This window comes from Lepidochelys kempii, chromosome 1 (genome assembly GCF_965140265.1).
Source record: "Lepidochelys kempii isolate rLepKem1 chromosome 1, rLepKem1.hap2, whole genome shotgun sequence".
Lineage (NCBI taxonomy): Eukaryota > Metazoa > Chordata > Testudines > Cheloniidae > Lepidochelys > Lepidochelys kempii.
Window position 1 is genome coordinate 327,275,182 of NC_133256.1, and position 24,211 is coordinate 327,299,392.

Here is a 24,211-nt window from a genome sequence, read left to right on the forward strand (position 1 = left end):
ACCATTTCACAGCCCAACTCCTCTCCCCCTACTCCTGCCCCTCCCTCCCACATCAGCCTTGGGAGATCCAAATGCCCTGTCAACCTCCACATGTCCAACTCTCATGCCCAAGTCCCAAGGGACAGCGTTTACACCCCTGAGGCATTCCAAGAAGAGAAGGCATAAGTCCTCTGATAAGGAGTCAATGAGGGAAGAGAAGTTACCCCAAAGGTGGGTCAGTAAAGGGATCTCATGTCCAGATGTGGACATAGCAGAGGCTCCTAACCCCTTCCAGTACCAAGTCTCACCTACTTCTGAAAAAGGCTTCTCCTGCTTCCCATGTCAAGAAGACATGCTTGATACCAGCATTGGTATCCAATTTGGAGCCCTCTAGACATAAGGACTCCTTCGAGAGGCCAGCACCAACCCTGACTCCCTCGATACCAGCTCCTCCAGTACTGCCCATGCTAGAAGGCCAGGAGTTTAGAAAGCCTGTGGATCACCCAGCTATACAATCCCCAGGACTGGCAGCTATATCACAGCAGAATGTTCAACAGCCCACCTTGCTGGTACAGATAGGGTGACCAGACAGGAAATGTGAAAAATCAGGACAGGGGGTAGGGAGTTATAGTCGCCTATATAAGACACAGCCCCAAATATCGGGACTGTCCCTATAAAATCGGGACATCTAGTCACCCTAGACAGAGCACATTCCTGCTCTCAAAGGACGTCCTAGTCCTTCAAGAACCTGACTGTCCTCTCCTGGCAGGTACCAAGAGAAATTTCCTGACAGTACCATTAGCCCAGCCAATATCTCCATGCCTCAGGCACATGCATGTCCTCCTGTACTGACCCAACCTCTGGTTCCGGTGACACCTTCAGTACTGACGTGACCTCTGGTACCACTGCAGCTCCCCCACTTCCTCACCTCCAGAAATGGGTGAGGATACTTCTTCAGATTCTGAGGTTTCTGTTTAGTGAACCACAAATCTCCCATTGAGACCTCCCTCCCTTGAAATCTACTTGGAAGAGGAGCTTCCAGAAACTTGCAGTGATGAACCCATGACCCACAACCTATACCCCATCCTCCCTCACATTGGGCTTTTTGGAATCCTTGGACCAGATATGGTGACCTGTATTACAGAGCTCCCTCCAGCAGGAGGTCCCACTCAGAGGAGTATCTTCTGGTACACGACGATCCTGCCTTCTCCTCTCCTCACATGACAACACTCTGAGGAACATGATCTGGGAGCTGAGGAAGAGGTACCAACACATAATTCCCCCTGGATGAGGCAGTGATGCCTCCTCCCCCATTCTGCACAGATGACTTTAAGGTCTTTTAGGACCTTATGAAGAGGATAGCAGAGTCCTTACAAATCTCGTTAAAGGAAGTGCAAGAACCCCAACACAGCCTTGCAGGTATCCTTCACTCCTCTCCTGAAGGCAGGGTTGCCTTGCTAATTGGTTGCAATCCTCTGGGTTTCTCAGAGAGGTCCAGAACATGGCTGAAGATCATCTTTCTTTTGATGGCCACAAGCTCTTCATTGACATCACTGAGTCCCTCCACTCACTGAAAGATTTGAGAGCAACCCTCTGCTCCTTGGGCATTGATGCTCCTGACCCAAATGAAATATAGCAGATCACAGACAGCCCAGAGATCTTGTCCAGCTCAATACCATACATATAAAAAACCTGCAAAAATCACATAGGAAGAAGCTTAGGTACCAAAGGAAAAATCCCTCTTACCATCACCCCACCAACCTTTTCTACAAAGCAGTCCTTTTTGTCATGAGCCTGCAGATCTCAGACATGGATCCATGGGGTTCCCAGTTGACTGATGCCTGCTTACTACCAATTGACTGGGTGGAGAGACCATGAAACCTGAAGCGACATCAGGGAGGCTTCCCTTGGGCCCCAAAAGGAGGAACACAAGAACCCCTGATTGGTCAGCACTTCCTATTTAAACCCAAAGAGAGGCACATGAAGTTGTCTGTGCAACGGGGTGAATTCCTGGCTGGCTGCTGCATTGGACCCTTCTTTTTCTTCTGACTCCTGAGCCCCACTTTCCTGACTTGTTCCTGGATCCTGCTTCCGTGCCTTGCTTCTGGTTCCTGTTTTCCTGACCTGTTCCTGATTGCTGCCTACCTGCCTTTTTCCTGATCACTGCCCCTGGTCTCTGACTCGGGTTCCGGCTTTCATCCTTGGCTTGACTCCTGGATCTGATACTTAGCTCAACTCCTGGCTCTGACCCTTGGTTTGACTGCCCAAGACCCAGCCATGACACTTCTGATGGTTTGGTTGAGAGCCACGAATCACTATCCCTGGACACTGTGTTCATAACCCTTCCCCCCTCCCACCTTTCCCCCTATGCATTTCAGACCATCATGGGAGCAGATCATGTTGGACAGATGGATGCTAGAAATCATTGCAGCAGGCTACACTATTTGCCTCATCTCCATCCCCCCCTACCTTCCACCCCTCTCAATCCCCTTTTGGAGACCCTTCTCAGAACTTAGGGTTATAACAGGAAGTTCCGTTCCTCCTTTTTCATGAGGGGGCCTTCATATCAACTTACTCAAACTCGGAGTTGTCCGATATGTATGCAGCCACTTCCTACCCTTCATACAAGTGGTCAGGATCATGACGGATGACAGAGCTACCATGCAGTGTATAAACCACGAAGAAGGAGCAAGATCCCCATCCTTGTGCAGAGTCAATAAAGCTTTGAAACTGGTGCATAACTTGCCACATTGATATCTCAGCAACTTACCTACTGGGTCTTCAGAACACTCAGTGGATATACTGAGCAGATATTTCTGCCAACACCGTGAATGAATATTTAGTAACCCAGTCCTATGGGAAATCTTCTTCACCTGGGGCTTCTGAGTGATAGACCTTTTTGCACCCTCAACCAACACAAAGTGCTGCAAATTTTGCTTGAGGGATGGTCTGAGCCCCGATTCTCTGGGAGAATTCCTGGTGAAATCATTGCAGCTGTCTCCACTCCCGGTCGCAATTGCTGCTCTGCACTTTCCCACAATCACCATTACTTCTCAAATTCCTGAATAGAGTAAAGTAAGAGAAAGCTAAAACTATTCTCATAGCTTGGCTGAGGCAAATATGGCTCCTAAATCTGATTTGCTTGTCCCTGCAATCACCTCTTCACCTGCCTCTAAGTCTGGATCTTCTGATGCAGGAATCCAGAAAACTGAAGCACCCCAACTTCTCTCACCTATATTTCAAGGCCTGGCTCCTGGATGGCTTACAAATCAACTGCTCATCTGAAGTTCACAATGCTCTGATGAATAATAGAAAGCCACCGACTAGTAAGTACATTTCCACAAGCGTAGCAGGGGATACTGTATGTATTGCATAGAACAGATTTTTCTGCCAATTCCATATCTTAACTACTTTCTTTTTAGCTAATTTTGCTCTAAGAGGAAAAGGCACCTGGAAAAAGAAACAAATGGATGTGGGGAGAAATGAGGGAACATCCTGGGAAGCATCTGGAAAAAAATTACTTGTTAGGAGATAACCAAACCACTTGTATTTTCCAGAAATAATGGTTAAATTCAATATTTATCAAAACTCACCAATAATTCACAACTGAGCTGTTCAAAATATTTGGATTTTGACCTCTTTCTCTCAATATCTTCTAAGTATTTCATCAATTTCATATCACTTTTACAGTGATGGTGTATTTTAAATTTGTGTCTCTGGATGATATTTTTCTCCTATATATCGTCTCTCTTTACAAAAAGCATTTTTCCATGTCCTACAGAAACAGACCTTGTGTATTTTTTGTTATTGCAGTCTCTTTCACACTTTCTTTTCGTGTGAATTACATACAGTATCTTGCTTGATTAGAAATATACTTTTCTGGATTAGTCACTCTCTGAGAAATGTACTGTAAATGGTAATCAGAAGCTTATTGTTATTTGTTTATTCAGTGTATGGGGCTAGAGTGGGGTCTAAAGAGCATTATGGGATGGGAGTGAAGAATCTGCACTGATACAAGCTCCTGGAGGCATCATACCTCAGTGAGGGAGTGCACACATCAGTGTCAGCTAAACCGTTTTCTAGGGGGCAATCTGTGCTTCCCACTCTAACAGAGTACTCCAGCTGTATTCCTCTCCCAGAGTACAAGGGCCAAGATTGTGCCTAGCCTCTAAGCAGAGGTGCAGGAGTGGAAAAGGCTCTTAGTCCTGTCTATCTGCCACACATGTTCCTCAGGGTATGAATGCCTAGGTACCATGTGTGGTATCTGATGTGTACCCAAAGCAGAATTTAAGGCTGCTCTTTATGTGATATACACACCGATGCTTACAGGCATACATATCTGCAAGTGTCAGTCTTCATATATGGGTTTGTGGGTAGGGAGAGAGGGTGTTGTTGTCCAGGAATGAGTGGGATATGCAAACTGGGCCGGGGGCGGGGGTGGGGGGGAAGAGATGGTGCAAATGGGGTAAGTCTGGTGGAGCAGTGAGAAATCAGTGGGGTTGGCTACAGAAGTGAATTAATATGTGAATGTGTGGCAGGAGTTAGTGAGCATATATGGGGGAGCAGGAGTAAGTGAGGTTGTGAGTGGGGAAAAGCAGGTAAGGGGTGTAAATGCATGCATGTACCCAAAGGGGCAGGATTGACAACTACCATTTGTGAATGACTATGGGAATGTGGGGGAGAGTGAGTGGTGTTATGAGTGGCCAGGACAGCGTGGTGTGTAGTTAATGAGTGAAAGTTCATATAAACTAATGTAGGATTGGCTTGTATGTTAGCATGTTTAATATGGTTCGTCACAGTCTCTTCAGATCAATACATGCATTGCCAATGTCACAGTACAATGAGTGCTGTGCTTTAGACCCCTTTTAGTACATATCAAGTGCACCCTTCAAGTGACAGGCTTGGTTTCCATCATGTCTCTGTCGGGTGGAGCCCTGCAATCCAAACCACTCTTGGACTGGATCTCTGGGTTAAACTTCACACAATCAATTGTACTTGGCACCTGCAAGAAAACTTCTCTTCAGAAGTCTGTGACCAGCAGCTGATTAAAGTGACTCAAAACAAATATATTGTTTATTCACCTGACGGCATAGAGCAAACAGGGAAAAGGGATAAAACTATGCGAGCCCTATATGCCTGGTTCTTACCTACACTTTATTCTTTCCTTGCAAGTGTTGAGTAAGTTCCACTCAGCCCAACCATCCTTACTCCAGGGCTGGGTGTGACAGTCAACCCCTCCAGCATTCTCTCTCTCTCTCTCAGGGTATGTCTACACTGCAATTAGACACCTGCAGCTGGCCCATGCCAGCTGATGTGGGCTCTTGGGGCTCAAACTGTGGTGCTATTTAAGTGTGGTGTAGATGTTTGGGCTCAGGCTGCAGCCCGAGCTCTGGGTCCACCTTGCAGGGTCCTAGAACCCAGGCTCCAGCATGAGCCATAACGTCTCTATTGCAATTCAACAGCCCATTAGCCCAAACCTGGGAACCTGAGTCAGCTTGCATGGGCCTGCTGTGGGTTTTTAATTGTTCTGTAGACATACCCTGAGACTCATGTTTAGCCATTGCTGTCTGCTCAACACCTGTCCTTCATAGACTGAGGACTTCAAAGGTTTAGTATCCCCGTTGATCCCAGGTTCAGGCCTGGGAAGAATAAACCTTGCAAGTCTAGTTGGAGCCAGGCAGATGGGTATTCCCCAGTTAATAGCTTCCTGAATGTTTGCTCAAGGACCCTTTGTATTCTCCCTTATGGTACCTTATCTTTGTAGTCAGGCAGGATAATATCAAGCATCTAAACTGCAGTGCACATGATAATCATAAAATATAATACAGATAACTCCCTCATTCTTCACAGGCAGAAATAAGAATGTCTCCTTTTTGCTACCAGACTGAACAGAAAGTTAACTATTTTCTACACAGAAAAGAGAACAGAAAGCAAATCAGCATTCATTTCCATGTTGAGGGGAAAAGCTAGTCCACAGCCTAATCTAAATGTCGACAAGTCCTGCCACTGCAGCATGGGGCATCTGCTGCAGGCCAATTATATTAAAAAAATTGGATGTCCTGAAATCTTCTAGTTGGTAAAGACCTCTGATTTGATACCATATGTCAGAGCAATTATCAGATAATCTTGTCAGTATTTAAAGATGTTGGGTTTTTACTTTCTATTTTATAACTATTTTAAAGAATTTTCAGCTTTTTATTGTAAATCTAAATCTATGTTTCCTGTAGCACCTTACTTAGTGTCAGCATCTTTTCACCAAAGTTCCATGCTCAACTTGTCATAAAGGTATTAGATTGAAGGAGGCTAAAATTATGGCAAAGGAATATTTTTTTCTTTAGTCAAATGGTATTGATGAAATTGACTTTCAGATGTAAGCCACAATGTACAAAACCTTACTAACAGGTGATAAATTAAGGGGAAGGTAATAAAATTTAGTCTTGGCACAATTCCGTGCAAGACAATGGAGTTGCTTCTGTTTACAGCCAGGGCTGTTATGGCCTAATAAACAGTACAGAAAAAATACCAGATGAATAAAGGATCAGAGAAGCATTCAGCAAAGATCAGCCCTAATCTAGTGTAACTTTTCTGTCTTGGTATGAGGTTAAGAGTTCCACTTTTGTGGGGTGAAAAATGAGAAAAAGTCTCTTTTCTTTCCTAGACCATGACAGAAATAAGAAGTGAAACTAATACGATACAAATTGTATTTTAAATAGTAATCAATTGAATTGAAAAAGGAAGGTGTATAAAATAGACAAGATTTATGTGACTATATTTTCTTTTGAAAATAATTTCCATTTCAAGCATAGGGGCTAATTCTATAACACTTACACTGAGTAACTTCTTAGTCACACAAACAGTGCCACTGGAGTCAGCGGGGCTACTCACAGAAATACTCCTCAATGTGAGACAGGGATGCAGAATCAGACCTGACATTTTGTACAAGTCTGGAAAATTCTTTAACCTCTGGCAATTATTTCAGGATTAGCCATTCAGTTTAGTGTAACTGATTTAAAGGCAAAGAGGTAAGCCTTTCTCTATACTTTCCTACTACAAACTTTTCATTTAGTGGAGTTCAAGGTAAGGTTGTTAAAGACAGCAAGTAAGTAAGCCTGAACAACTAGTCCCTTGACTGTGTTCTTCAGCATGCGCAAGCTAAGCATGTTTTTAAAGTCTTCCAGAAATCTCATGCTGGTGTCTTGTCATCTCTAATACTTTCACGTTACGGACATAGGGCCTGTTCCAGGGAAATGCTGAACACCTTCTGTGGACTGTTGAACACTCTCAGCTAAAGTCAGTGGCAGTTGAAGTGCTCAGCACCTTGCAGGATTGAACTCAATGACTTAAAATGTTCTGTTCTGGTTATTGTGTTTATTGATTAACTAAAACAGATCTCTATTAACAACTACCATTTATATTTCCTAACCACTCTTGAGTTTATTTTTGTATCTTTATGGCAGTTTGCAGCTGTAGACATCTCTCAGGGTAAAGTCTGGAACTTATTTCAGTTAAGTGTGTGTGTGTTTAAACAAACTATATCTACATTAGTTTTGCATGCATTTGTAGTCATTGGCATGAAAATGAATAAAGTAGCATGAAAAACAAGTGTCTGCATTCTCAAACACAAATGCTTAGGCTTAAGGGTTCTGTTCTTTTCGACTGTGTATGAGTTGTTCTGGTTGCCAAAATGATTAGGGTTATAAGCAAGTAAAAATGAAGAACAGATTCACCAAAGGACATTATAGAAAACAGAATTAGAGAGTCTGATGCCTATTTCCTTTGTATATTATTATTAATCTGTGTAGCACCAGCAGTATGCTACGTGTTTTACAGACAGTTATGAAAATTAGGACCTGACTCAAACAGATTACAATATACAGAGGCTAAGGCTAAATGGTAAGGCTAAAATTACAAAGGCTAGAGGGTAAGGCCAAACAATAACTTTTAGAAAAGTAAAAGAATACCGTTTGAGAATAATGAAGCCAGAGAGAAATCTTAGACTTATGCAACTTGAAATAAACAGCTAAATCATGAGTGCACATGTAATGTGTATATGAAATTAATATTGTAAATGAAGTATTTTAAGTTTGACTCTACTTGATCTTTGGATTTTAATTTTTTAAAATTTAATATTTAATATCTCTTCTCTTATTCCTTCTCTTGCTCCTGGACTTGCTTTTCGTGAAAGCAGTGGGGAATTCAAGGGAATTATAACTTTTGTGTTTGCAACCCTCTGTTGCCACAGAACCTGAGGTATTAAAATCCTTTAACCTTAAGATGTCAAAGCTTTTGTTGTGAACTTACAATGGTACCAAAGGAATCTGTCCTCATGAGAGAAGATTGTGATGAGAAAGGGAAATTGTGCCAACTTCTTTCTCCCCTACAGTTTTAAGATTGTCCTTGTGGTCCTCCTGGGGTGATTTTAAAGAGGACACTCCCTGGCCTAGCCAGCTAACAAGCACTGCAGTACCCATTTAATTAGTTTTGGTGGCAGCTAAATATAGGTGTGGGTACATTTTCAGAATGGGGATTTCAGTAATGCTGTTGTGATTATGCAAGCCCAAGCAATTCTACTAGATATCCAGCTAAAGTGCCTCAGGGTTGTAAATTCCCCTTATCAGTTATGTATTTAGACAACCCCAATAACTCAGCTGTGTAAGTGAAAATATTCATTCATTTGTGTTCAAATAGCAAAGTACCCCCAAGGGAAAATTATAGAGTTCGGTTGTGGCATTTGGGCGCCATAGTAGGGGGAGCAGTACAGAGCCCCACCACAAAACCTGGGGAGAACACACTGGCTGCTACACCTGTCTACAAGGGGCAAGTCTTACATTCTCCCTACCCCTCTTTGGGGTGCTCTGCATTACAGGGGAATACAGAAGGAAAAGTCCCTGTGCCACATAAAGGGTAATGGCAAAGGCTTTTTGCACTGTTTTCACTACACACACTCGCACTGTGCATGGGCCAAGTATAGTCTGGCCCACAGTGACTTGTAAAAATAATACTAAATTAGGTCCTAGTTCTTCAAGCTTCACTCATAATGGCATAAGTAGTTCCATTGAAGACAATGAAACTGCTCTTGTGCTTAAGTGTTACTCAGCAGGAGCAATGGTTGAAGAGGCAGGATTTAAATACATATTATTTTATTTTCTTAAGGTTTGTATCCTGTACTAACTGTTGAGAAAATAATTACAGTATGAGTTGTAATTTTTTCTGTTACAAAGCAATCAATGAAAGATGCCATCTGAAATCTTGTACTTTTGGCCCCAATTTGTCTTCCTTTCTTTTATTAAATAATCTTATGTCTAGATGTGTATATACTAACAGATTCCTACTAATTCATCAGGATGTTCTGACTCACTAGTGCAACAGAATGTTATAGCCATAACTATATGTTTCCATTACTTCCATATCGGAAGAGCAATCAGTTGTGGCATATGAATATCCCGTAAGAAACTTTTACAATACATAACTGATTCCATGTCCAGACAGCAGAACCAAGAAGAATTCTAGCTTCTCAAATAACGTAAGATACAGTATAAATAGAGCAAATTAAGCAGATGGGGAAAATTCAGCAAACATCAACTGTAACACATAATTCTACATGTTTAGACTGAAAGTTATTCCTGATTTTTATCTGTCTGACCCATAAATTCCCTCTTCTGCAAAAATGCATGGAGGGGAATAAGTTCAAGAGCTATAGCACCTATGAATTTTGTCCCCAAGTTCCTGGGACAAAAAATGCTACAGATGTTAGAGAATTATGGGTATCTGTTCTTCAGAACTTTTGGATCCTAAACAGCCTCACTGGGTGATTCTCCTTCCAAGATCACCTTCACCTCTTCCCCCACCCCCTCTTGGCAGTGCCAATTGCCAAGCTGCCTTTGGCTGACAAACCATTGCTGTATTTGTTGACCACTCTTAGGGAGCAATTGCAGAGTATGTATCTGCACTAATTGGTGAGCAAAATAGTTACAATAAAAGTTATTTTTTCTCTTACAAAGCCAGCAGCTAAAGATGCCACTTTCCTCTTTATAACAACCTGTTACATACTTGAAGACATATCATGTCCCTGCTCAGTCTTCTCTTCTCCACACTAAATTGTGATGCACTCTGTATGATTTTATAAAGTATTTTATAAAAGTATGAATGTGACTATAATGTAACTAAAATATGCTTCATGCAAAAGGTCTCTTGTAAGGTATCATTACAAAGCTTATAATCTACTGAGTGTGGTCATCCTATTTGTATAAATGTATCTGAAACTAGAAATATGAAATATAACTTTTGAGGGCCTATTGTAGTTATGCAAAGTGTGGGCCATTAATGGTGGTTTGGAATCTTGATGGCTCCCATCAACCAGGACAATTGACTGTGGATGGCTCTGTTTGCAGGGAGGCCTTCCTGTGAGTCAGGCTGGGAGGAGTGAAGGCTTGGGGGTCTCACAGGACATGTGATCATGTCACCTGAACTGGAATCCATCTTTAACCTGGTGCTTTTCCACTGAGAAGGACGGGTGGGAACCCAGAGGGACAAAGGATTCCTGCCTTATGCAAAAGATATATAGGCAGGTGGAACAGAACAAGGGCGGGAGCCATCATGAGAGATCCCCTAGCTACCACCTGAGCTGGAACAAGGGCTGTACCAGGGCAAAGGATTGTGCCCAGACTAGGAAGGCGTCCAGTCTGTGAAAGAAACGTATTGAAACATCTCTAAGGGTGAGATTTTTGAAAAAATTAAATGTAGTTCTCTGTGTGGGCTAAGTGAAACAAAGCATCATTAAAGCAGCCCTCGGGGGGTTGGACTAGATGACCTCATGAGGTCCCTTCCAACCCTGATATTCTATGTTAAACCAGCTGTTTCTGCACGTTATAACTGGACCAAGGGTAATGTACAGATTTTTTCTTTTAGCCTCCAAGTGCATATGAAAGTGAACTTTACATGCTGGGCAGGCTTTAAATGTTCATTTCATAATGACAATCAGGTCATTTTCTTTTTCAAGGTTTTTATGCCACATGTCCCCAGCTAAGTTTAACAGGTAACACAGGTCACAGGACAGCATTCAGAAACAAGCACTTAATGCTCCAACTCCCATGCCTTTTTCATATATGTTTCATGTCTGATACAAGAACAGTGATCCAGTCAAAGGAAACCTCATTTTTAACCAATGTTTTCCATATTGCTTGGCTAGCTGTCTTAAAGTTCACAGAGTCTAACATTACACAGTCCAACAGAATTATGTTTAATTTCACTTCACATTAACATTCTGGTTTGCTTAAAACAGCCAGTATGCTGAGAACATATCTATCTTCTGCATCTGTGATCTTGTTAGTGACAATGCTGATCCCATCACAAGTCTTCAGCTTTTATTTAATTTCATTTACATGATTATCAAGTACTCTTGGCAAGTGGAATGCTGTAGATGGCTCAAACGTGGTGTGATTCCAACATTTCTCAGGTTACATTTTAAATACTTCTTTAGGCTTATACGGTCAAGGATTTCCAGTGTCAGATTCACTGCACAGAAAGCCTCAGTAAGCTTAAAAAGCTCTGTCCATCTGTGAAGTTGTTCATCTGTTTGTCTATGAGTTGTTCACCTAGACACCATATTTTTGCACGTTTTGTTTACTGCTCTTTTCAGATTTCCAAGCCTCTGCTTTACATTTGTGGGATGCTGTCTCCAAATGTTTTATCTCAATTTCCCTTATGACTGTTATCTCCTGGTATGTTGCATGTAGAACAAAATAATAAACCTCCACTTTCATGAAAGATATTTTTGGGATATTGGGCAGATCACTCCCTTGTACTTATGCTTGATATTTTACACATCATCATCATCATAGCTGTAGACTAAATCCTCTGTGTTTGCAACATAGCACTGTGCTTGTAATGCTGCTAAGGAAGGCATCCGAGCTGGTCAAAAATAAATATATAATGTCTTTTTAATAGTTACGTGAATTATGTAACATAATTTTATGTAATGCATGCTACTGTTAAAATCACATTTTTCAAGTAGTCAAGTTCAATGCACTTTGTTAAAATCCTGAACACAAAGAAAAATCCCAGACACAAAAAAAGCCATGGACACAAAGAAAAATCATGGTATCAATGACATTTTTTTCCACTGTGACAAACCTGCAGCCTTCAATCATAACATATGACAACCATTATGAAGATGACATCAACAGTAGAACATTCATATGGCTGAATAACAATGACTAGAACCTGAAATCAGTGTCCATGATAGCTGAAACCAGATTTAAGGGTGAAAGTAACATTAAGCACTTACCAGTATGGGAGCTCGAATACAGGCCCCTGGAAGGGGTGGGGCCTTGGGCAGAAGGGGCGGCGCTGGGGCTCGGCCTCCCCCAGCCAGCCCATCCGGGAGCCCCAAGCCCTTTTAAATTGCTGGCCCCAGGGCAGCTGCCCCTTTTGCCCACACCCTGTCGGTGGCCCAGGGGGGCAAACGGGGAAACAATGTTAAAGCGCTGCCGTGGCAGTGCTTTAAGGAGGGTCCTTAAAGCACTGTCATGATAGCGCTTTAACATCGGCTGGTACAGGCTGGTAGCAGCAGCCACTTCTTACTGGTACACTGTACCGGCCTACTTTCACCCCTGACCAGATTAAATACAACACTCATTGTACCCACATTACTTTATGGTTGTAAAACATGAGTACTGACAAAGCATCTGGAGAAATAGCTGCAAACACTTGAAAGGAGGTGATTGCACCATATCCTAGGCATGACAAGACTAAATAGACTAACAAATTATGATATCTGTAGAAGACTGAAAGTACATTGCAAAAAGAAAAGGAGTACTTGTGGCACCTTAGAGACTAACCAATTTATTTGAGCATAAGCTTTTGTGAGCTACATAAGCTTTCGTGAGCTTACATGAAGTGAGCTGTAGCTCACGAAAGCTTATGCTCAAATAAATTGGTTAGTCTCTAAGGTGCCACAAGTACTCCTTTTCTTTTTGCGAATACAGACTAACACGGCTGTTACTCTGAAACCTGAAAGTACATTGTGTGACTACAATCATCAAAAGCATGCCTGGACAGAGAGGACATGGATGTTCAAGGAGACAATGGTATAACACACTATATAAAATCATCCAGGCAACACCCCAACTGGGTTAAATGGCGGCTCAGAATAGATTTGGTTGGAATCTGTTTATAATCTTGGCCCTACCCATGCTTGGTGTTGGAAAAAGATGATGATAAGCATGCTGATGGTGAAGATAGTCTTTATGCTAAAGTATACAGTTTTTTGCACGCAGTTGTTACTAAATGCTCTTCTACAGTTTATCTCCTTCAATATCTATTTTTTTAAAACCACATGTCTTTGATTTCAGTTTTATTAAAGAGTTTAGAAAGTGCCCTGAGATATGAAAAACATCTCTGAGGTTTCTTTAGGTATCTGTGCTCTAATTCTGTGTTGATATTTGGATTATTCTTTATGCACCAGATTCTGCAATGAAACTTGTACCTATATAATGAAATTTGTTTTTCATACCCTTATAACATCTAGATCAATGTTATGGTAAGACTGACCTAAATTCAGTTTTAAAATGGTATCCAAATTGTCACAGATGTTATTTCACATCACTTTTTAATGTTGGATAGCATGGACTGTTAAAGGTCTCTTTTTATTGCTTTGCATATTGTCAATGTGCTGATCTCTATGATGATTTTTCTGTAGTTTACAAGAAGACAAAAGACTCCTGCAACGGGAATATGAGAGAATCCCCAAGCAAGGTGTAAGTATGAAATACACCTCACTAAAAAAAGTCATGTTTTGAGTCCTGTTGGATAGCATGTAAAATAAGAAAACTATGCAGATGAAGATACTATTGTAAAAGCTAGAACAGTAGATTTTTGTAACATCTGGAATATGTGGAAAAATCAAGAGGTAGAATTCAAACGAAAGGCTGTGTTGTGTAATTCACTTTTGAGAACCCTAGGACAAACACGAAACATTTAACTTATAAAGACATGTACGGATAGATGTCCTGAGAGAACTGTTCAAATTACAATTCTACTAATTCATAGGGCAAATATTGAAGTAGTACTTCTGGAGGAATTCTATGCCACTCCGTGGTCGCAGAAGTCATGTCATCCACAGATTGCTTTGCTTCTCTGCAGAAAAATGACTTCTGAGGGGAAGCAAAAGGAAGCTGCAAGAGCAGTCACTTACCCCTCCCCAGCAGCCAGGAGCAGCCGGTGGAGACATAAATCGTCGCAGGGGAGGAGAGATTGTGTATCCATGTGGGAGAGACATCACTCACTACTGGGGGGCAGGGCTGGGCATGCATGCGTGTGTGCAAGTAAGCAAACGAGGGTGGTGTAAAGGAGCCTTTTTGTAAATGACATGTGATGGGGCAAGGCCAGATGGCTATAGAAAAGTAGTGGGAGATAGATATATTAGCTCCAGGCTAAACAAATCCCTGGTACCAGGATAAGTGAAATGGCAGCTGCTTCAGGTCAATTAAGACATTTGGGGCCAATTAAGAACTTTCCAGAAGGCAGGGAGAAGGCTAGGTTGATTGGGACACCTGAAGCCAATCAGGGGCTGGCTGAAACTAGTTAAAAGCCTCCCAGTTAGTCAGGTGGGTGTGCATGTCAGGAGCTGTGGGAGGAAGTTGCACTGTTGGAGAGGCTGAGTAGTACACACCATATCAGGCACAAGGAAGGAGGCCCTGAGGTAAGGGTGAAGTGGAGCTTGAGGAAGTGACGCTGCTGGGGGAGGGGGGAGTAGCCCAGGGAATTGTACATGTAATGTTTCTAAAAGGTCAGCTGCCATAGCTGATACTATTAGGGTCCCTGGGCTGGAGTCCGGAGTAGAGGGTGGGCCCAGGCTCCCCCCCCACCTTTGCCCCCTGATTAATCACTGAGACTGGGAGACAATAGAGATGGTGCAAGGAAGGATAACTTCTCCTCACCTCCCTCGCTGGCTTATGATGAAAATGGCTCAGTAGACTGTGACCCTTGTCTGCAGGGTCACAGTGAGCCTCTGAGGCTAGCGAAATCTGCCAGGAAATGCGGGACCCACTGAGGCAAGGACAGAGCTTTGTCACAGACAGTATAGCCTTATAAATGCTTATGGTGCTTTAGTGATTAGAACTGGCCTAAGTTTTCAGACTGAAAAATTTCCCTTTCAAAATGTGCTCCATGAACTGTTTACTACTGACCTTTCTGGAGACTGTCAGTAGCCAATACAAATTGTGAGTTTGATACCCCAGCCCTCATTTGCTCTTCAGTTACCTATGATTGTAATACTGAGCATATGGCTGCATATATTTGTTGACTAATAACTAGAAATAAAGGATCAAACTTAGCTACATTATTATTAGACAAAGGGTGTTGGGAAATTTCCTCCAGTGCTCCCCACTCTCATTCTCCATCCATTGTATTGTAGTTTAAATAAATTCCCAGAATTTTGCAGAAGTTTAAAATATTGTGCACAGAATTTTAAAAAATTTGGTGCAGAATCCCCCAGGAGTAAAGTAGTAACAAATTATATTTCATATCATATACTGTAATACATATATCATTCAGAAGAACTAATCTTAATCCTTTCTTACAATATTATTCCCTTTCCACAAAATATAAAAGAGGTCTTTATATACTGCTTGCTTTTCTGATCATCTTAATCCTCCCACTGTGCTCAGAATTTATTTTTCTTCCATTCAAACAATACCAGTGGTGTTTGTTTCATGAAATTGCCCATCATCTCATTAAAGGCCTGATTCTGCAATTCTTGCACATTTTGAATAAAAAACACTCAACAATTAATAATTGCAACAAAAGGTAAATAACATTCTGCATGTGAAAACTACAAATTCAAGATCAGTATTTGGGATAGTGGGATGTACAGCTTTTCCTGGTGAAAAATCCAAATGAGCATTGCAGATGGTTCTTCTGGTTTCAGCTGGCTGACCAGGTTTAGAGCAGCGGATCTATTGACTTAGAGGTTCCTGGCACTGCAGTTTATTGGAGCTTCTGGTCCTCCAGTCAAAACCAAGTCTTCTTATCATATGTGCAATGTGATGCAGGTGACACATAACCAGGATTCATCACTGAATTTGGTCCACTGGTTGGATCATTAGCTTCCCCGGTGTGAGCCGGGTACTGGCGGAGACCACGATATAGTAACCAACAGAAGCCAGTTGAAGGATTGTAATAGTTTTTACTGGAATTTTCCAGGCTTTTACTTTTACTTTGCCACTTTGAATCAAGCCCAGGTTGGTAGTAGCCAAAATTTAGCATCTACTGGCTATACAGTGGCCTTTCTGAAATGAGCATTACAGTTGATGTTAAATCGACTATTGGCACAAAGGCCAAAGTCTGGACAGACATGAAAATTTAACTTCTGCTCTCACTAATAGGGTTGTCCTTCCATGTCAGAGTTGAGACATGATGATGGAGCAGTGTGCGGTAGTTAGCACTGCTGCTGCTTGTTTGAATCTGTTCTATGGGTGAATAGAGGTCTTATGGGCTATCAAGCCAAGACTTATAAAAGAAATAAATCATCAGAACAGTTGGAAGACCTAAGGCAGTATGTATGTATATGAGAAAATATCTTTAAGAGTTATATTTATTTTAAAATTTAAATTTATCTTACAACAAAATATAAAAGAAAATTTGGTGGAAATATGCTGGAACCAAAGAATTTTAGGAGTTTTCATAATTGTGAAATAGGAAAACTAAACTCATGTGAATATGCAAAAATACCAAAGTAATACATAGTCCATTCAGGCTTCTCAGTCTTTTAAAGAAAAGGTGCACTTCTCTAATGAAAATTCAGAAATTATTAAACAAACAATACAATATTTGTTAACAATTGTAAGCAAGAAATGTACTTTCCCCCAAAACCAATACAAATTTGAGATACCTGATCTTTGACTTTACTTTTAAAGGAGACAGAAAAGAAAACAAAAGTGTTGAAAGAAAACTGTGAAGAGCTCCGTAAAGAAACAATCCAAAGGAGAATGGAAATTAAAGCATTGAAGGAAGATGTGACATCCAAGCAAAGGCTGATGTTAAGAGAACAGAAAGAAGTAGAGGAACTTCTTGAGCAGCAGGATGAGTTAAAAGTAACACAAGAATGAGTATATAAGTGTGTGTGTGTGAATGCACACGCTCAGGGAAACACATTGAATATTCTGAATACTTCTACTGTCATTCGAATATGTACTACCATCAGTAGGCATGACATAACAAAACACAGCATTAATCAATAATCATGTATCATGCTGCTATACCATTCCCCCAAGTAGCCCTCTGGGAAATTATAGGCATAGTACTGACAACAAGTAGCTTTCATAATGGTCAGAACTCTTAGGCTAATTTCAGGTATATAAATATTAATGAACAAGACAGAACACAGTATTCTGTGAGTTATAGTTAGAGCGGGTCAAGAATTTTCAGTCAATCTTTTTTGATGGAAAATGTAGTTTCTGCAAAATTTTCTACAGGAAATTTTCAGTTTTGCTGACACTTTTTGATTTTTCCATCATGAAAATGAAATCAGTAACTTTCACTAAACACACACACACACACAAGCTTGAGACCTAAGATAGGTAAAATTCAGAAGACGTGGATCGGTGAAAGGTTTGAGGTCAGATATTTCATGAACCAGGATGGCTGGAAATAGGAGCTTAATAGCATTGGAAAAGCAGGGCTTCCAGTCTTTCAGAAGGACACACAGCACTTCTTTCCAGACCTGTCAGATCTTGAAATATTGGACCTTAATAATGTGAAATATGTATTTATAGAAAAGGTATTTTGTGTCATTTTTAGAGTGTTTTGTGGCTTTCTCTGAGCTCTGGTCAGAACAGATTTGCCCTAAGAATTGGAGCTAGATTTTCTGGTGCTCCTTGACATTGAAAATCTAGGCCTATATATTTATAGCATATGTACATTATTTGTGAGTTTTGCAAATATAGTTTTGCATATCTGGTGCACTAGTCAGTAATAAAAATAGCAGCTGTGTTCTTTTGTGGGACAAACTCATGTTACTGAAAACCACACATTTCTGTCCTAGGTCATATTAGTAGTTCAAAGAAAATGTTAGTTCTCTGAAATTATGTGACATTTAGAGCCTGTTGGTCTAACATTTTTGTTTTATTACTAGGATGAGCTAGTCCGCCTCCATGCTATTCCTCTCCAGCTTGGAAAAGATATGGACAAGATAAAACGCAAAACACTGTAGGTTTTTAAATGTACCTAACTAAAATCTTTTCATTTTATTTTTATTATTTGTTTTCTCAGTAATATCTCGGTATAGAGACAACTAACAAAGTTTAAGTTCTTGATACAAAATTCTGATCAATGCATACAGTGTGTCCATAATCTACTTAATGAGCAATATCCATAAAACTGAGTCAAAAGGTATAGCATCAGCAGGGAAACATATCTTAGACTTGAAAACAACAATAAAAAAAGTTTTGGAATAACCTTTGGTCACAAACCATAAAAAGTCTGTTAATACTGCATATTGAGATGGTTGATATCAGATACTACACAGATCTTACCTGATATCCCACAGATTTTTTTCATATGTGGAACAATACTATAGATCTAAATTGATGGTGTAAGCTAGCACCTAGCACTTTTAAACACATGCCAGTCCTCAGCTGCTGAACATTAGCATAGCACCATCGGCTACAATAAAACTACATCAATTTTCACCTGCTGAGGATCATGTTGTGAAATTACCAGAGCATCCAGATTTTCTGGGAACAAGTATTTAGTTACAGTGCTCTGATCCTAGTCTTCCTATAAAAATTATTTGGTCTAATGCTTTAAATGGGGTAGATAATATCCACTCATCATCTGTTATGTTTTCCTCCTTATTCCTTACACACTTCTTTTTGCAGCCAATGGCAGGTTTCTCTGTTTCTATGTTGGGTAATCGGTACAGTAAAGCATGAGATATACTGGTCAAGGAAAAGCATACTTCTTTGAAATGCAACCAATTGCAATTTGGCTACCTTTTCTTAAAACACCTAGTGGCCAAACTGCTGTCCTAAGTTAGCATTCTTTGTACCTTATTAACCTATTATATTACACTGAAATTTATTCTATCTCCTGACTTCATTCTCTACCTCTAATTATTTTTCTGATGTTACATTTTTGTAAATAATTCCTTGCCTCTGCTCAATTATTTAATTTAAAAAACTATACATTCCTTTTCTTTTTCTTTCTTCTTTGTCTATTTTTGTGTTTCTAGTTATCTAATTTCTTTGTACAAAAACTGATTTCACATGTGTATTGCCAAGCTGGACTGTGGCTTAGCTATGGATTTGGGAATGGCTTACTGCAAAAATACACATTTGAACCTAAACCGTAACTTGTGCTGTAGTGGTGCTCAAGTGAAAGAAGAGAATGGATAAAGCCCAAAAGGGAGAACTGCCCACTGTAACAAGTCATCAAGAGCGAGTGATCTGAATTCAATCCTCCAGTCACTTGGCATGCTCTCACCAACAAGTGTTAGCTAAGGGTACATGATGCCCTAACTCAGAGGAGCAGCAAAATGCGCTTCCGAATACTATCCCCATAGCCATGAGGGCTCCTGTCCAGGGCAACAGAACAATTGTAGCAGAAGAGATACTGAGCAATAGTTCTGCTTCTACTCACTGCAGCAGGAATGAAAGCATTTGGTCTTCAGTCTATATTTCTAGAGCTGGATCCATTTTTACAGATGTGATATTATACTGTTTTAAAATGTGTTCTCAGAGCTATAGAGAAGAAGAAAAAAATTCTCGTTGACCATGTACAGGAGTTAAATAATGCCCTTAAAAAAATGGAAAAAAAGAGTGAAGAAGTATTGGAAGAAAAGGAAGATGTAATGAAGGAATTGGATGGAAAACGAGCTTTGCTTGAAAGCAAAGAGCGAGAATTCAACCATTTGACAAAGTTACTAGAAATGAGCAAAGAGAATGAAGCAACAGCCCTGGCAGACAGGTTAGAATAGAAGGCATGAGCCGTGTACTCAGAAATGGTATGGGTGAGCACTCATCTATTCTGAATGAATTATTCTTTTCTTGGTTATTGCTTGAAATAGCTTTATTACTGACTTCATAAAATCACACTATTTAACATTACTCTAATTTCACCATGGATTTATATAATTTCTGTTCATTGAGTTATGTTGGTGATCAAAACTTGATGTTATCATACAATAGAGAAATGCAGTAAGGTCCTGATCCAAAGCCCACTAAACTGCATGGAACAGCTCATTGATTCAGTGGACATTGGATCAGGCCCTAAATGAGAATCCACAAGACGGAGGCTGATAACAATCTTCCACTGTGCCTGAGCAAAGATTGGTTTCAGAGGAGAGGGGTGCTAACAAAGGCCCATTTGTGGCTCCATGATTCTTCTGTCCCACTCCAGTAGGGAGGGGCAGCTTTAAGTTACACTGCTTGCAGAAGACCTGCCTCCAGCAAAGAATTGGGTATAGCAGAGCCTTGCTTTGCCACACCTCCTCCCCTCAATTCGCCTCTGACATGGTCACCACCTGACTCACCTCCTCCTGACCCCTGACATCCTCCCTCCCCACTTACACTGGGCAGCACAGCTTTGGTGGAAGAGGCAGCAAAAGCAGGTGGCAAAGCTGGCACGGGGGGTGGGGGTGGCAGAGCCACCTTTACCAGCTTTACAACAGCCAGAGATTCCCAGTATCACCAACCAGAAGTGTTCAAACATCTTGAGTCATGCCTCCCCAAATCATGATATTATTTAAAAATAGTACATTTGGGATTTTTTTTATGTGCTTTCTGCTTTCTGACCCGTTAAGGTTCATGCTGATCATGCTTTCAAGCATTTCTTTGGAACCAGGAGGGCTAGAAACCTGCTTATTGTTTTGAAGTGAATGCTGAGGTTCTCATATAATCACTGGGCTCTGAGAGCTGTGACTTTAAGAAGAACACCAGAAATCATGAGAACTGTAATAACATTGTGAGAGCTGGGAACAGTGGATTACCCCTACACAGGGAGAATTCCCTAGGGGATTTCTCCAGGTGATTTAAATGAGTAAGCAATGCAAAGTGAATTTAGCGGCTCAGAAAACCTAGCCCAGCGATTTTCAAAGGAGCATAAGGGTGCTAGGCACCCACATTCCATTGAATTCCGGCTGGATTTGGGCAGCCAGCTCCTTTAGACTCCCTTATAAATCCCCGCCTCTCTACATCTGGTAATCAATATAAACCTCTATAATGCTTCAAATCTCAGATCTAGGAGATATTATGCCTGAATCTAGCCAGCTTCAATTTTCTCCTTTCTTTGTGGGGAAGGATGTATACCTGTAATAATAGCCTTACCTTTAGCAGTAATCCTTCTGCCCTTTCTGTTTGTGTCTCACATTAAAGAAGATTGGAGGAACTGATAAATGGAAATTTACAAATGAACACAATTTAGACTCCCTTAGATATTAAATATACATTGTAATTCTCACTTTAAGAAATAGAAATAATTTCTCTCTTATACTATGATTAATTTTTTAGCACTGTTGAAACAAAGCATGGGAGTGTTGCCATTGGCTTCAATGGCATCAGGATTTCACCCATTATGTTTTAGGAGAATGGCCATTAATGTGTGACAAGATAGTTTTTTCTATTTTATTTTGCTTCTCAGCTGCCATAATGCTTTTCCAAACTCAATGTAAAGGGGTCGTGTTTGTTTGCATACATCTATTGGACAGGTTTTCTCTTTCTGAAATATTCTATATATCTATGCAGGGCTGGTCTGGAAATTGGTTTACGTAATTGTCTCTTGGAGAAGCAAAAGCAGCATGATAATCTGGTTTTTAAACAAAGAGAGAAAGATAGAGATTTGAGAAATTTAAAAAAGATGGAGATGCAACTGAAAATCGCTTATGATTCCTTGGAGCAAATTAAATTACTGCATGAGAGGCTCACATTAGAGGTCTGTATGCAAAACACTGATGACAAGAATTAAAAATATCGCAATAGAAAATCAAATTAAGAAATACTTTTATTTTTGTGCAACCATTTTAAAAGTAAGACAACATTTTAAATTTCTGTGTGCAGAATACAGGCTGTTGCTAACATTTGTACTCAGAGTTCTTGCATTTATAGCTCTCATAAGTACTACATCTGTTTGGCTGTATCTGTATATGTGAGTATTTGTTATCTGCACAGCGCCCACAATATGCAAGGCACTTTATAGCCATGAAAAAAATATAGTCCCTTTACCCAGAGGACCTTACTAACTAGATCAGGGGTGGGCAAACTTTTTGGCCCGAGGGCCACATTGGCATTGCAAAACTGTGTGGAGGGCCTGGTATGGAAGGCTGTGCCTTCCCAAACAGCCTGGCCCCCACCCCCTATCGGGCCCCTCCCACTTCCTGCCCCCTGACTGCCCCCCTCAGAACCCCTCACCCATCCAAGCCCCCCTGCTCCTTGTCCCCTGACCGCCCCCTCCTGGGACCCCCCCATCCAACCCCACCTCCTCCCTGTCCCCTGACTGCCCCAATCCCTCTCCAAACCCCCATCCCCTGACAGGCCCCCTGGGACTCTCACTCCTATCCAACCCACTCACCCCCGCTCCCTGTCCCGACCCCCCCCAAAACTCCACCCCATCCAACTGCCCCCTGACAGGCCCCCTGATACTTCCACACCTATCCAACTGCCCGCTGCTCCCTGTCCCCTGACTGACCCCCGGGACCCTCAGCCCCGGCCCCCTTACCATGCTCCTCAGAGCAGCATGTCTGGCAGCCGCGCCTCCCGGCCAGAGCCAAACATGCTGCCGCACTGCCCTGCAGAAGCACACAGCTCCGCCGCCCAGAGCGCTGCCTGCATGGCAGCAAGGCTGCAGGGGAGTGGGAACAGCAGGGGAGGGGCTGGGGGCTAGCCTCCTGGGTGGGGAGCTCAAGGGTCAGGCAGGACGGTCCTGTGGGCCGGATGTGGCCTGCGGGCCGTAGTTTGCCACCTCTGAACTAGACAACATACAAGTACAGTACAGGGAAAGGTTAAGGAGCAACATGAAGAAGTGTGAACAAACAACAGACTATTACACATATCTGCTAGTGCCACCATTTTATTGTAATCTTCGCTGAGGAGTAACTGGGATTTGTAGGCTGTTTGAAGAGGTGTGTTTTAGGAGGCTGGAGGCCTAGCAAACTGAGTCAGATGTTTAAAGGCATGCCACCTGTGAAGTGCTGTAAGTATTGTTATCCCCACTTATGAGAGGGCAAAATAACTGAGTGGTTTGCTCAAGGTCACAGAAAAAATTAGTGATAGACATGACTAGAACCCAGGATTACATGGCTCTCAGTTCTTTACTTAAATCACTAAAGCACACTTCCCTTTATATTGTGCAGGTTTCTTGTATATTACAGTAAATCAGATTCTTCTTTGTTTTAACGTGATTCCAGGGAATTGATACCATTTGATGTTTGGTATTACGAATAAAGTACTCTCCTCTATGTTTCGTTCATTCCCACTCCAGTTACATGTCTGTTTATTTCCGCCCTCTTCCTTCATTTCCCCAGTCCAATGTCCACATGGCTTTCTTTGTCTTCTTTTCACACTCATGCCTTCTGTCACTCTGCCCCTTATAAGAACAGTTTAATTCGTCTTGTCTACCAAGCACGCTCCTTCTCCTCCTTCAAATCCTTCCTTAAGGAATTCCACTGCTCAAGTGAGCTGTAGCTCACGAAAGCTTATGCTCAAATAAATTTGTTAATCTCTAAGGTGCCACAAGTACTCCTTTTCTTTTTGAGGAATCCTCCTGATCCTCTCCTCACTAGTTGTTCCCCAACTCTCCATTTCCTGAACTATTGTTCCATGCCTTGTGTTGGCTTTGTTTTTCTTGTCTGTTGAAGATTGTAAACCTGTCTTTCAAAATTCTAATTCCCCCTTGGCAAGTAATTATTTTTGCAGGATAGTAAAATATCATCTCAGTAAAAGGCTAGTGAGCAGATATGCCAGGCCTGGTACAATTTCATTACAATTTTGCATGGCTGTTGTAAGCTCTTTGGGGCAGAAAATATTTACTATATTGTTTTAAAAGTGCTGTTTAAATTTATAAAGCTGAAACTATTACTTTATAATTTTACTTCCGCTATCCCACTCACCATTGCAAAAACAAAAAAGGAATTTCCTTCTGAATTCATCTCACTGCTTATTACACACCCTGTGACACAATTCAAGTGGGAAAAAATGCACACGAAGTTGCTGTTGTTTTCCAATCAAGGATTATGCAAGAC

At 41.3% G+C, this 24,211-nt stretch overlaps 1 protein-coding gene across 5 annotated transcripts in view; it reads left to right on the forward strand.

The window, feature by feature from the left end:
• Window positions 1-24,211, forward strand: part of CCDC146 (coiled-coil domain containing 146) — a 127,317-nt gene that overhangs the window by 78,167 nt on the left and 24,939 nt on the right. For 4 of the 5 annotated variants that reach the window (XM_073328559.1, XM_073328563.1, XM_073328562.1 and 1 more), the window contains exons 5-9: window positions 13,679-13,736; window positions 16,896-17,072; window positions 18,113-18,186; window positions 19,717-19,944; window positions 21,720-21,906. In XM_073328559.1, coding sequence (XP_073184660.1) covers window positions 13,679-13,736; window positions 16,896-17,072; window positions 18,113-18,186; window positions 19,717-19,944; window positions 21,720-21,906 — 724 coding nt within the window. The remainder of the gene's footprint in view (window positions 1-13,678; window positions 13,737-16,895; window positions 17,073-18,112; window positions 18,187-19,716; window positions 19,945-21,719; window positions 21,907-24,211) is intronic. The other variant, XM_073328561.1, reaches the window with a different exon arrangement.